At 38.9% G+C, this 13,670-nt stretch overlaps 1 protein-coding gene across 2 annotated transcripts in view; it reads right to left on the bottom strand.

The window, feature by feature from the left end:
* The window catches only part of WSCD2 (WSC domain containing 2), a 148,520-nt gene that overhangs the window by 68,690 nt on the left and 66,160 nt on the right, over positions 1-13,670 (bottom strand). For both annotated transcript variants that reach the window (XM_051972961.1, XM_051972962.1), the window contains exon 2: positions 3,674-4,745. In XM_051972961.1, the coding sequence (XP_051828921.1) occupies positions 3,674-4,058 (385 nt within the window). In that variant the 5' untranslated portion in view covers positions 4,059-4,745. The remainder of the gene's footprint in view (positions 1-3,673; positions 4,746-13,670) is intronic.

Genomic DNA, 13,670 nt, shown 5'->3' with positions numbered 1-13,670 from the left:
ATGGCTTGGTCTTCCTGTCTCACATGGCTGGGGATTTTTCAGAAGGGGCCAGTCAGAGCCAGCCACTGCCAGTCCAGCTCAAGGCTACGCAGACTGTGGGGGAGAATGTGGGACGTGACCTTGACCTGAAGTTTCTCATCTCTCCCCACAACAAATCTCTCCCTGCTCATCCATCCAGACTCACTCACTGAGAGTTAGAAGCCATTTTCCCAGAGGTTAATAGCAGTGGACGTGATACATATGGCTGGAAATGAGAACTCGGGAGGTTTTTCTGCAATGACTGACAGTTTATTCGCACTAACCATCTGGTTGAGATTTGGGAAATGTCGATTCTAATTAATCTAATGAATTGCAGTCATTAATACTGTTCTCCAGTGGGTGCTCTGGGCAGAGCTGGGTGGGACAAAAAGGGGCAGGGCTGGGTCCTGCGGTGGGAGAAGGGGCAGGGAGCTGGGGTTTGGGCTCAGCACCAGTCACTGGGGCCAGGAGGAGGCTGGCACCTTCTCATTAAGCTCCAGGTAAAGCAATTGGTTAGCCCAAGGTGCACGTTCATGGATGTGACCTCTGGATAGCCCGATAACTTTGACCCTGTTCCAGAGTTATACTCTAGATGCTTTATAATGGCTGGCTGTAGCTGTCTATGAAAAGGGGGACCAGGAGAAAGAGTAAGGAGGACTCAGGGTAACCCATCTCAACACTGGTAAGAGTCGAACAAAGCACTTCAAAGTGAATTATTTATTGGCACTGAGTCACCTCATGGATGAAAGAAAGGTGACCCATTGACTCAATATCAACAAGTAGCGATGGGAAACTGACAGCAACGGAATATTCCTGGCTGGGCAGAGTTTTCAAAGCCATTGAGAGAAGGCACTGCAACAGGTCTGCTAAAACCAGATGTCCATGTCAGAGTTCCGTTTAATCAACTTGGACCAGTGGGCTCCTTCGTCCCATACCTAACATAGTATTATGTGCAATGAGATTTTCATCATAATTGCTCTCTTATGCCCAGGATATTATGGTTTGTTAAATAATTTTCACATCTCTCATCCCACTTAATTTTCAAAACAGGATAGGGATCAGAGCTTTGGCAGCTGGAGGGGGCCATAGAAACCATTTTTCCAACCGCCATATTTTAACGAGTGAATTGAGGCTGAGAGAAAGATATTAGGATCATTTATTTTTGTTTTTGTATCTCTAGTGTGGTGCCTAGCACAAGTGGTAATAATACTAATACCAGTACTAATATTACTACTACTGATGAAATCTTAACTGCTGCTCTGGCCCCAATAATCCTTCAGATTCTCTCTCTTTCCCCCCTCTTTCCCCCCCCCATCTGTCCGTCTGTCTCTCTCTCTCTCTCTCTCTCTCTCTCTCTCTGTCTGTCTGTCTCTGTCTCTCTCCTTTCTCTCTCTTCTCTCTCTCTTTCTCTCTCTCTCCCTCTCCTCTCTTTTCTTCTTTCTCTTTTTTCTCTCTTTCTGTTTCTCTCCCTCCCTCTTTCTTTTTCTTTTCTATTTTTCTCTCCCTTTATTTCTTCTTCTTTTCTCTCATTTTTCTTCTTTCTCTTTTCCTTCTATCCCTCCCTTTCTCTATTTCTTCTCTCTCTCCCTCCCTCTCTCCTTGCCTCTTCTCTCTCCCTCTCTCCTCTTTCCTCTCAATCTTTCTTTCTCCCTATATTTCCCCTCCTCCTTTTTCTCCTCCTCCTCCTTTTCTCTCTCTAACTTCCTTAGGATCTTTTACCTTTTTCCCATCACAAGGATTTTTCCTATGCACACTTTACATGAGATTTTCCAGCCTATGCAAAATTTTCTCTGAGATTATCCACTATTTTTGCTCTACCCAATTGTTCTGGTTTTTTTTTTTCTTTTACTTTTCCTTCTCTATATAATTTCTTGCCTTACTCTGCCAGGTGGTTCCTCTCCCTTAAGGAAGAGGCTTGCAGGATGCAACTTGACCACTGATTGGGTTTGAGGGAGAAGAGGAAGGAACTTAGAATGATACTTAAATTATGAATCTAGGTGACAGGAGGATAGTGATACCATCCACTGTATTATAAAATTTTGAAATAGGTGCTGGGGAAAAGAAAATGAATGAATTCAGTTTCAGATGCAATCAAACTCAACACATCTATCAGATATCAAGTTTAAGATGTCCAATAAGGAGTTCCAGACTGAAGGTCAAGAGAGACATTAGGGCCAAAGATAAGTAAAACTGAGAATGATCTGCAGAGATGACAATTTAAATCATGGAAGTTGATTGAAGAGAAGACAGGATTCAGTAGGATCACTTGGGGTGATGGAATCACAGAAGTTGTGGGATAACAATCACTTATGATAAAATAATAGAATTACAGAGTTCATGACCATGGACGTGGTATATTTGTAAATAATGGGAAAATGAAAGGTATGACCATTTCTATGTGTGGTGGAGGTAGGATGGAGAGTAGATCATGGGAAATGAGGAACTGGGAGGTTAGCTGTTTGAGGGAGAGCCAATCTGTACAGTGAACTTCCCTAGTATGAAGACGGGAATTTAGGAGAACAAACTGTGAGCCAAGCTCTATGTATATCAAAGAAGGAAAGGGAATATCCTGGAGGGCTGTACACAACAGATACAAGGATTTTTATAAGTAGATACAGATTGAGTGATCTTTGAATAACAAAATGTTATTAAGTGATGGGGTTAGAGGATGAACCTGGAAGTGGCTGGAGAGCAAATAGAGTTCCAACTATTACTGTGATCTATGAATTATGGCAACAACTGAAAGTGAGGTCAGTGCTGGAATGGGTAGCCAAGGAAGCTATGTCATCGGGAGGGAACCAGGTCTCAGGGGGTGCAAAAAGATATAGGGAAGAAGAAAAGATGAGATTTAAGGAGACAGACAACAATCAACTCAAGGAAATAAGGACATTTTATCTGGCAGTGAAAAGACCAAAGCAATAGGTGAAAGTACTCTCCAAGTAACTCATTAGACAATTGAAGGTAAAGTCTTTAGACATTTAATCCCAACTGTTTCCTTTTATAGATGGAGAAACTGAGGCCTGAAGAGTTGAGGTGGCTTGCTTAAAGTCAGTAAAAGGACTGATAATTTAGTCCTTTTGTTGTTGTTCAAGTCATGTCCCAATTCTTCATGATGATCTTAAATCTAACCAGTCAACAAGCATTTATTAACATTTACTTTGTACCAGGGACAGTGCTGAAAACTGGATTTATAAAGCAGACAGCAACAATTCCTTGCCCTCAGAGAGCTCACATTCTAATGGAGAAGATGGTACAACTACGAACAATGGAGATAAATTTGGGATTGATGAGGGGTAGTCCAATGATCTCTCCATAAACCCATCCTGCCTCTCTCCAAAGGGATGCTTCAAACAACCATCCATCCCAGTACTTTTCCCCAGTCCATTTCCCTCTTCATAGAATAAATAAATGCCTACAACATCTATGTAACGATGTCTATCTCAGGTCACAGACTTAGAGTGAGAGGCTTTTTTAGATCAAATCTCATTTATATAAATAAGGAAACTGAGACCCAGAGAAGCTAAGGACACACCATTAATAATCAGCAGAGAGAGGATCTGGACCTTGATCTTCTGATATGACAATGTGGCCACTGTCTTTTGGTCCCACCCACCTCCTTCCATTCTCCTCCCCCTTCATCAAATCATCATCTTACCTCTTTCTTCCTCTTTCTCCCTGAGGACTCTCCCCTTGAGGGCCCGGCTCCAGGTCCCACCATAGTCTCCCAGCCTTCCCCTCTCGGGTGAATCCTTCGATGAGGTGCTCTTGAGCCAAGGACCATATCTTCGGACAGCATTCGGAGACTCGGGGGTCTCCCGGAAGCCCCTCTCCAGGTGCAGGAGGTCCTGGTATGGCAGCTCGGCTCCCTCGGGGGCACTGGCAGCTGGATTGGGCTCATTCTCAGCCACAGCGGGCTGGCCCACAAAGCCCGAGTGCAGGAAAACAAGGCTGCCAGCCGTCAGGTAGAGAGCCACCAAGGTAAAGAAACGAACTGGTTTCCTGCGAAAATACCGCTGGAACTTGACCCAGAGTTTGGCCATAGCAGGTTCATTCCGGACTCACCTCTTGGGGTCTAGTAGTGGGGCTCAAAGAGGGAAGGAGTCATGTGGTAGGAGATGGAGAGGAGAGAATTCTTACTCAAAGCAAGCAGCTCTAGACTCAAGATGGGTCTAGATGGGGACTGAGTGATATGGCTTGAACAGGACAAGGAGTAGCCTGTAGGCGCTACAAGTCTGGGATAACCCAGTCAAGGGCAAGACCTCTCTCCAAGGGAGATTTTCAGGTTAAAATGATAAAGAATAGTATAGCTTGGGTGATGGCTCATGTCCAGCACTGACTGAGTCTTCGAGGAAGGAGAAACTAGAAAGGGTGGGTGGGAGAAGAACTTCTCCTGACTTCTACTGGATGTTTTCACTCAGAAAAGAAGGATTCTATCTTCAGAATATACCCAAGTCATTCTCTTTTAGCTACATTTGATTCTTTCCCTCTGAAAGTTCTGGAGAAGGAGGGATCTTATTAAGAAATATAAGTATGGAAAGGCAGCTTGAAAGTCAGTTGGTTTGTTCAAGTTTCTTCTTTCAGTTTCTCATCCCAAGATTGTAGGGGCATTTATCCAGAGCCTGGGTACTTTTGGCCCTCTACAGAGGGCAAAAGCTCAACAAACACACCAGCTTTGAAAAGCTCTGAGCTCAGAGACCTCCATGCATCCACGTCCCAGGACCAGTTGCCTGCAAATTTAACAAAAACACTTATCAGAGACTGAATCATCTACCTCAAGACTGCACATAAGCAAACATTTCCCAAAAGTGCAAAGATAGGGATTAGAAAGCAGGAAATTGAAATAAGATGTGTTGGGTTCAAATATTGACTCTATGACTTTGGGCTTAAACTCTGAAGGCCTCCATTTCCTTCTCTGCTGGGTTAAAATGAACCAATCAATCAATAAACATGTATTAAATGCCTACTATATATCAAACACTGGGTTTGGCACAGTGGAATCCAAAGAAAATAAGGTTAATTTTCTTTTCACTCAATCATGACTTACAGAATGTCAGAACTGAAAGGGACCTTCAAGATGACCCGATTCTATTGTTTATTCTATAGAGGAGGAAACTGAGCCCCAGAGAAATTAAATGTATACCCAAGGTCACATGACAGATTCATGGCAGAACAAGGACTATTTGGAAGCCAGGATTATAGAATTCTGTATAGTTTTTACAACCCAGTATCTGATTCCTTTCAGGGAAATGAAGGCTGATGATTGGAAAGGCAGTATCTGAGTATCTAGCGTCCTATTCCCAGCCCCTGAGCACCAAAATACAGTCTATTTTTAGCTCTACAAAAGAGCATTGGAGCACAAACCCCATTAAAGAGCCCTAGCCAAATAGATCCCTTCTACCAAAAACATAAGCAACATTCTGGGGCCGTCACTCCCTCTCCTAAGCAGGCAATTTGAGGAATTACTCACTGTGGCTTTTGATTGTCTAAATGGGGTCCAAGTGGTAGGAATTTGATACACCACTAGAATTCACCTCATTTTATGTGCCACTCAAATGCTGCTTTCCTTGGAAAGTTGGACTTCCTAGGGTCCCTAGATTGACTTGAGAGGGCAGAGGGTCCCTCCTTCAGAAGGTCTAGTGAGTTCCCCATACACTCTGGGGGAGCAAGGAACAAAAGACTAAAAGATAGAAGGGGGAAAAGCATGCTTCTCAGCATTTAATCTCACAGAACTGTGTTTTATAATTTCTCCTCAGTACACACACACACACACACACACACACACACATACACTCACTCATGTACTTGTCTGGCTGTTTTGGATTGTTAATGCTGTTGTTTGATCATAATCTATGACTTCATTGATTTGGGAGAGCTCCCAGTGAGAAAATTCTCTGCACTAATTCTGATCAGAAACTCACTTATAATTTAAGCTTTTAGATACTGGGCTCTTGAGTATTGCATTTGTTTAAATTTTCTTTTCTTTCTTAAATACATAATTTATTTTTTTTCCTTTAATAGTATTTTAGTTTTTTTCTAATTACATACAAAGACAGTTTTCAACATTTGCTTTTATAAGATTTTGAGTTTTCTCCTCTCCTTTCTCCCCTCATTCAGATGGTAAACAATCTGATATAGAATATCTACGTATAACCATATTAAACATATTTCTACATTAGTCATGCTGTGAAGGAAGAATCAGAAGGGAAAAACCACAAGAAAGAAAAAACAAAACAAAAAGTATAAATACTATGCTTTGGTCTGCATTCAGATCCATCCTTTTTTCTTGGATATGGATAGCTATTTGCATTCATGAAACTTTTGTAACTGTCTTAGATCATTGTATTGTTAAGGAGAACTAAATCTACCAAAAGGTGATCATTGCAGTGTTGCTGTTATTGTGTGCAATGTTCTTTTGGTTTTGCTCACTTCACTTTGCATCAGTTCATATAAGTCTTTCCAGGTTTTTCTGAAATCCAACTATTCATCATTTCTTACAGCACAATAGTATTCCATTAAGTTCATATACTACAATTTTTCAGCCATTCCCCAATTGATGGGCAACCCCTCAATTTGTCACTACAAAAAGAATCGCTATAAATATTTTTTATCTGTCAGTCCTTTCCCCTTTTTTATGATCTCTTTGGGATATAGACCTAAGAGTAATATCACAGGATCATAGAGTATGCATGGTTTTATAGTCCTTTGGACATGGTTCCAAATTCTTTTCCAGAATGGTAGGATCAGTTCACAAGTCCACCAACAATGCATTAGCATTCCAATTTCCCCATATCTTCTTCAAAATTTTCATTTTCTTTATCTGTCTTACATTCTTTGACTAGTTATTAACTGGGGAATGACTTGTATTCTTATGAAATTGACTCAGTTCTCTATATACTTTAGAAATGAGGACTTTATCAGAAACACTGATTGTAAAAATTGTTCTCCAGTTTTTTGCTTTTTTTCTAATCTTGGTTGCACCAGCTTTGTGCAAGAGTTTTTTAATTTAATGTAATAAAAATGATCTATTTTGCATTTTTTAATGTTTCTATCTCCTGTTTAATCATAAATTCTTTTTTCCATAAATCTGAAGAGTAAACCATTCCTTGCTCTCCTAATTTGCTTATAGTATCATCTGTTATGTTTAAATCATGTATCTATTTTGACCTTATCCTGATATGTGTGGTATGTGTAAGATATTGAACTATGTCTAATTTCTGCCATACTATTTTCTCATTTTCCCAGCAGTTGTTGTCAAATAGTGAATACCAAATAAGGTAGACTTTTTGGGTTTATCCAACAGTAGATTTTAATAGTCATTGACCAATGTGTCTTGTGTACTTAAACTATTCCACTAATCAACCACTCTATTTTTTACCAAATAGTTTTGATGATTGTTGCTTTGTAATATAGTTTGGGATCTGCTACAGTTAGGCCACCTTCCTTTTTTATTTTTTTAATTAACCCCCTTAATATTCTCCACTTTTTGTTTTTCCGGATGAACTTTGTTATTATTTTTTCTAATTCCATGAAATAATTTTTGGCAGTTCGATTGATGTGGCACTGAATAAATTTAGTTAGAATTGTCATTTTTATTATATTAGTTCTGCCTATCCTTGGATATGTTTTACTTTATTTGATGTGCAAAGTATTTTGCAATTGCATTTATATTGTTCTGTATTTACCTTGGCAACTCCCAAATGCTTTATATTGTCTACAGATAATTTAAATGGAATTTATTGTTTATCTCTTTTTGCTAGAAAAGTCAAATTTTCTATTAAGCTGCCTTCTTTTCATCAGAATGCTTGAATGTCCTCCAGTTTATTGAATATGCATTTTCTCCCTAGAAGGATTAGTTCATTTTTGCTGGCTAGGTGCCTCTTGTTTGTAATCCTAACTCTTATACCCTCCAGATTATCATCTTTCAAGCCTTCCAATTCTTTTTTTTTTAATTAAAGTTTTTTTTTTTTATTTATAAAACATATGCATGGGTAAATTTTCAGCACTGACCCTTGCAAAGCCTTCTGTTCCAAATTATCCCTTCCTTCCCCCCTACTCCCTCCCCTAGATGGCACCTTCAATTTTTTAATGTAGAAACTGCTAAATCTTGGGTTATCCTAATTCTGGTTCCATATTACAATTTTTTTTTTGACTGCTTGCAATACTTTCTCCTGACCTGGAAGCTCTGAAATTTGTTTACTACATTCCTGGAAGTTTTCATTTTTATATTTCTTTCTGGAAGTGATTGATAGATTTTTTCAATTTCCATTCTATCCTCTGGCTCTAGAATATCAGGACAGTTTTCTTTGATAATTTCTTTTTTTAATGATATTTTATTTTTCCAAATACATGTAAAGATAGTTTTCAACATTCATTTTTGTAGGACTTTGTATCTCTATAATTTCTTGAAAGATAATATCTAGGCTCTTTTTTTAATCATAGTTTTGATATTGTTCAATAATTCTCAAATGATCTCTCTTGGATCTACTTTCTGAGTCAGTTGTATTTCTAATGAGTTACTTCACATTTTCTCCTTTTTTTTATTCTTTTGATTTTGTTTTATTGGCTCTTGGTATCTCATAAAGTCATTAACTTCCACTTGCTCAAAAGTTTAGTGAGCTTCTTTTTTTCAGTGAATTTTTGTATACCTTTTGCCATTTGGCCAATTCTGCTTTTCAAGGCATTTTTCTCTTTATTGGATTTTTGTGCCTCTATTTTATTTTTTGAGATGAGATGTTTTCTTCAGTATTTTTGATACTTCCTTTACTAAGCTGTTCACTCCTTTTTCCTTATTTTCTTGTATCACTTTCATTTCTCTTCCCATTATTTCCTTTACCTCTCTTATTTGATTCTTAAAACCTTTTAAAAAATTCTTCCATGGCCTGAAACCAATTCATATTTTTCTTTGAGGCTTTGGATGTAGCAGTTTTGACTTTGTTGTCTTCTGAGTTTTTGTTTCAATCTTTCCTGTTACCATGTAACTTTCTATAGCCAAAAGAAATAGAGTAACTTATCAGTGGAATAGGTTAGGTTCATAAGACATAATAGTTAATGACTATAGTAATCTAATGTTTGATAAACCCAAAGACCCCAGCTTGTGGGATAAGAATCCACTATTTGACAAAAATTGCTGGGAAATTTAGAAATTAGTATGGCAGAAATGAGGCATTGACCCACACCTAACACTCTAAACCAAAATAAGGTCAAAATGGGTTCATAATTTAGACATAAAGAGTAATATTACAATCAAATTAGAACAAAGGATAGCCTACCTCTCAGATTTGTAGAGAAGGAATGTGTGAGCAAAGAAGAACTAAAGTACATGGTGGAATGCAAAATAGATAATTTTGATTATATTAAATTAATTTTTTTTTTGCACAAATAAAACCAATTCAGATAAAATTAGAAGGGAAATGATAAACAGGGAAAAATTTTTTTGACATCCAAGGATTCTGATAAAGGTCTCATTTCTAAAATATATGGAGAATTGATTCAAATTTAAAAGAATACAAGCCATTTTCCAATTGATAAATGGCCAAAGGATATGAACAGACAATTTTCAGAAAAAAAATTAAAACCATTTCTAGTCATATGAAAAAATCCTTTACATCACTATTGGTCAGAGAAACGCAAATTAAGGCAATTCTGAGGTACACTACATAGCTCTCAGATTGGCTAAGATGACATGAAAAGATAATGATAAAAGGTGCAAGGGATATGGGAAAACATTGTTGGTGGAGTTGTGAACTCATCCAACCATTCTGGAGAGCAATATGGAACTATTACCAAGTTGTGCGTACCCTTTAATCCAGCAGTTTCACTACTGTGCACTGGAGGTATAAAGACAACAATATCAAAATCTCTGCCCTCCAGGAGCACTGGAGGGAGAAATACATTTCCAATCTATATATTATTTGTACATAATTGTTTTTTATGTTCTCTCTCCCATTAAATTATGAGCTCTTTGGGGAAAAGGATATCCTTTTTTGTAGGTCAGCAGTGTTAAACACAAGGCTTGGCACAGAGTAAACACTTAATAATTGCTTATTGAATAATTTGGGGGGGAAGATTCTAGGTGACTCTGAGTCTGAATTCTAGCTCTGTAACTAAATCACTCATGTGACCTTGGAAAAGTCATTTAATAGCCTCTTTTTGGTCTCCTATTTATAATGATTAGATTGGAGTAGATGGCTTGAAGTCTCTTCCCACCTTTTATCTATGATCCTATAAAATCTCAGCTTCTTGAGATTTCTGTTTCCTTATCTATAACTTGAATGAGTTGGATTAGGTAACTTTAGGGTGTATATTTCTGACCTTCTGTCCTAATTCCTTAATATAAATCCTTCTCCTTGAGGTATATTAGAAAGAAACTTGGATTTGGAGTCAGAAGTTGTTGCTCAGTCATGCCTGACTCTTTGTATTCCCTTTTGGGATTTTCTTGGCAAAGACACTGGAGTGATTTGCTATTTCCTTCTCTGCCTCATTTTACAGATGAGGAAACTGAGGCAAACAGGGTGAAATGACTTGTTCAAGGTCATACAACTGCTAGCTGTCTGAAGCTGGATTTGAACTGGGGTTTTCTTGACTCCAGATGTAATGCTCTTACCCATTATGCTAGCTTCTAGCCGCCATCAGAGTCAGAAGACCCAAGATTCAAATCCTAGATTGGCCATACTAGATCTGAGACATTGGTCAAGTCATTCAAAATCTAAACTTCAGTTTCCTTTTCGAGGCCATATACTCTAATCCAAACATCATAAGCAGAAGAAGGCTATTAAATGACTTGTCCAAGGTCACATGAGTAGTTTAGTTATAAAGCTAGAATTCAAACACAGACCCTCTGATGCCAATTTAGCTTACCTAGAATCTTCTCCCCAGAATTACTCAATAATAGGATGAGTGAGTTGGATGCTAGAGCCAGAAGCTAGTTAGTCCAGCCAATTAGTCCAATCCCCTTATTTGGCAAAGGAGGAATCTGAGGTTAAGTAATTCCCTTGAGATCACATAGGTAGGAAACTTCACGAGGGCATTTTAATCTGCATTTTTGGCTTAAACAGTTAGTTGGGACTACCTTAGAGAATGGACATTCCAACTCTGAATCCATATTAAACCTTTCTCCACTAGGTAGAGTGCAAACATTTTTTAAGTTGAAATCAATAGAATTGGGTTCAAATCCTACTACTTTTGTGACTTTGGTCAAGTTCCATACCTTTTCATTCATTTTCTTTCCTTTTTTTTTTTTTTTTTTTTTTTTTTTTTTTTGGTATTTCCTATTTTTTTACTTTTATGCTCAAGCTCTGCTCCTGGGGTAAAAGGGATGCTGTTCCAAATTTCCTGTGCAGCTCTGAATCTTTGCTTTGAGCACAGGGTCCCTTGTGTTTGCAGGGAGTAACTTTTTGCCTGTTCTTTTCTGGAAACCTCCCAGTTTCCCAGAGTTTGCCTTTTGAGCTGAGACTGAAGGCTGCCTCACTGGTCTGCTTCTCTACTGAACCTGGACCTCTGGTCTTAGTGACTTAATCACCACAGTGGTTAAGACCCTCTCACCAGCTTTCTCAGAGTCTATCTGAGCTGGGCTAAATACCCTTTTCACTCCAAATGAGATTGACCTTTTTGGAAGTTTCTCCAGTCTATCTTGAGCTGGAGCGTGGTTTTATTCCATCAGTCTCTGTTCAGAGTCTTGGTTTCATGTGGTTTTCAAGGGAAAGTGGGAGAGCTTGAGCAGCTTCCCTGGCTTTACTCCACTATTTTGCCCCCCAGAAGTTCCCATACCCTCTCAAAAAACTTCCTTATCTCATCCTCAAAATAAAGAGATTGAAATCTATGGGTTTTGTGGTCTTCTTTCAGCTCTCAATTCAGTAATTCGTATCATTCTGTTTTTCTTGGAAAACTTCTATAAATACTTTTTACGGATCAGAAAATGTAAAATTATCCCTCAACCTTCTCCTCACTAGGCTTATGGCTTCCAATATCTTAAACCTAAATCCCTTTTATCCTATTGTGGGCTTTCAGAGGATGAGGATACCAGAGAGGACCACATGGACTGGCCTTTGGTCTCTCCTATTAGCTTCCTTCCTCTCTCCCTCAGCACAGAGTCCTTGCCCTAGGGACTTGTTTAAGCAAAGGACATAATGAAATGCTCTAGGGAAACTGCAGTAAAAGCTGATTTGGTGATGTTTTCTAGGTGTCCTTTATAAGCTCAGACTTTTATCAGACAACCCAGTTTCAAGGTCTTTGGTCCATTCAGAAAAATTCATAGCCTTTCTGCCCTTTGTTGACAACCAGCTACCATAGAGAGGTGGCAATCATTAGCCTGAGGTAATGTCACTCCATGGGGACTGAAATGAAATGTCAGCAGGATACATGCAGGTCTGGCCCAGGCTTAGCAAGTCAGGCCACTAGACAGAGCCCAGGGGCTTCTGCCATCACGATCAACAACTTCCAACCTCCTTTTTCAGCCCCTAAGTAACTGGCTCTTTTTATTTATATCCCTGGTACTTAGCAAAGTACCCTGGCACATTGTAAGGACTTAATAAACAGAATCATGACAGGCTTGGATGGGGAGATTCTTGGAGACTGTCCAGCGCCAATCCTTACAGTTTATACATAAGACTGAAGCCCTCATAAGGGAAAATTCTTGCTCAAGGTCACAACAAAATCAATGGCAAAATCAGAACTAGGTTCCAAATTTCCTAATGATTATTCCATCAATTCACCACTATGATACAAAGTCAGTTCTCAGAAGCAATATTTAAAATGTGGTCATCTCTCAATTATTTCTGCATTGTTGTTCTACTTTGCCAAAACAACAACTTTCAAGTTCTAGGGTTGACTTTCCTCCAGCTGTACAGCCCAGCTCTGTGCTTTCGTTCCCTGAGGTTAGAACAGTCAATCCTTTCATTATTTCAGTCATTTTTCAGTTTTGTCCGATTCTTTGGGCTCTCCATTTGGCATTTTCTTGGCAAACATACCAGATTAGTTTGCCCTTTCTTTCTCTAGCTCATTTAACAGATGAAGAAGCTGAGGCAAACAGGATTAAAGGACTTGGTTAGAGTTGTACAACTAGTAAGTGTCTGAGGCCAGATTTGAACTCATGATTTCCAACCCAATGCTCTATCCACTGCACTACCTAGCTGCTCTGGGCCTCCAATCCCCTACTGATGTAGATCTAGAAGAGGTCTAAAAGGTAATCAAGTCATAAATCTCTCTCATTATATAGGAGGCTGAAGTCTAGAGATGCTGTTATGCGCTCAGATCACACAGTGGGTCAATAAGTGTCTGAGGCAGAATTCGGACCTAGCTTTTCTTGAACCCAAGTCTAGTATTCTATCTACTACTCCATGCTGAGCATCTTTCAAGTCAATTCCAACACTATAATTATTATTATAATAACTATTATTAATATTAATTATCATCATCAACAACAGCTACTAGTTTTTAGGGGGTTTGTGGCTCCTTGAAGATATTGGGTCAGGCACTAATTCTTTGCAAATGAGGTGCTCAGGCAATGGTATTGACTGGTTAGAAATTGTACTGATTTCAACCATTTGGAGATGATGGTAAGGAAGTCCATTTTTTTTCTCTTCCCCATGAGAGCTTGAGGAGAGTGGGGGAGGGGTCCCAGTCTCATGACTCATGAAATCCTTCCTATCATGGAT

The sequence above is a fragment of the Antechinus flavipes genome, chromosome 1 (genome assembly GCF_016432865.1).
Source record: "Antechinus flavipes isolate AdamAnt ecotype Samford, QLD, Australia chromosome 1, AdamAnt_v2, whole genome shotgun sequence".
In the NCBI taxonomy this organism is placed as follows: domain Eukaryota; kingdom Metazoa; phylum Chordata; class Mammalia; order Dasyuromorphia; family Dasyuridae; genus Antechinus; species Antechinus flavipes.
The sequence above is the reverse complement of the archived record's forward strand: the minus strand, read 5'-3'. Positions and strand labels throughout refer to the sequence as shown.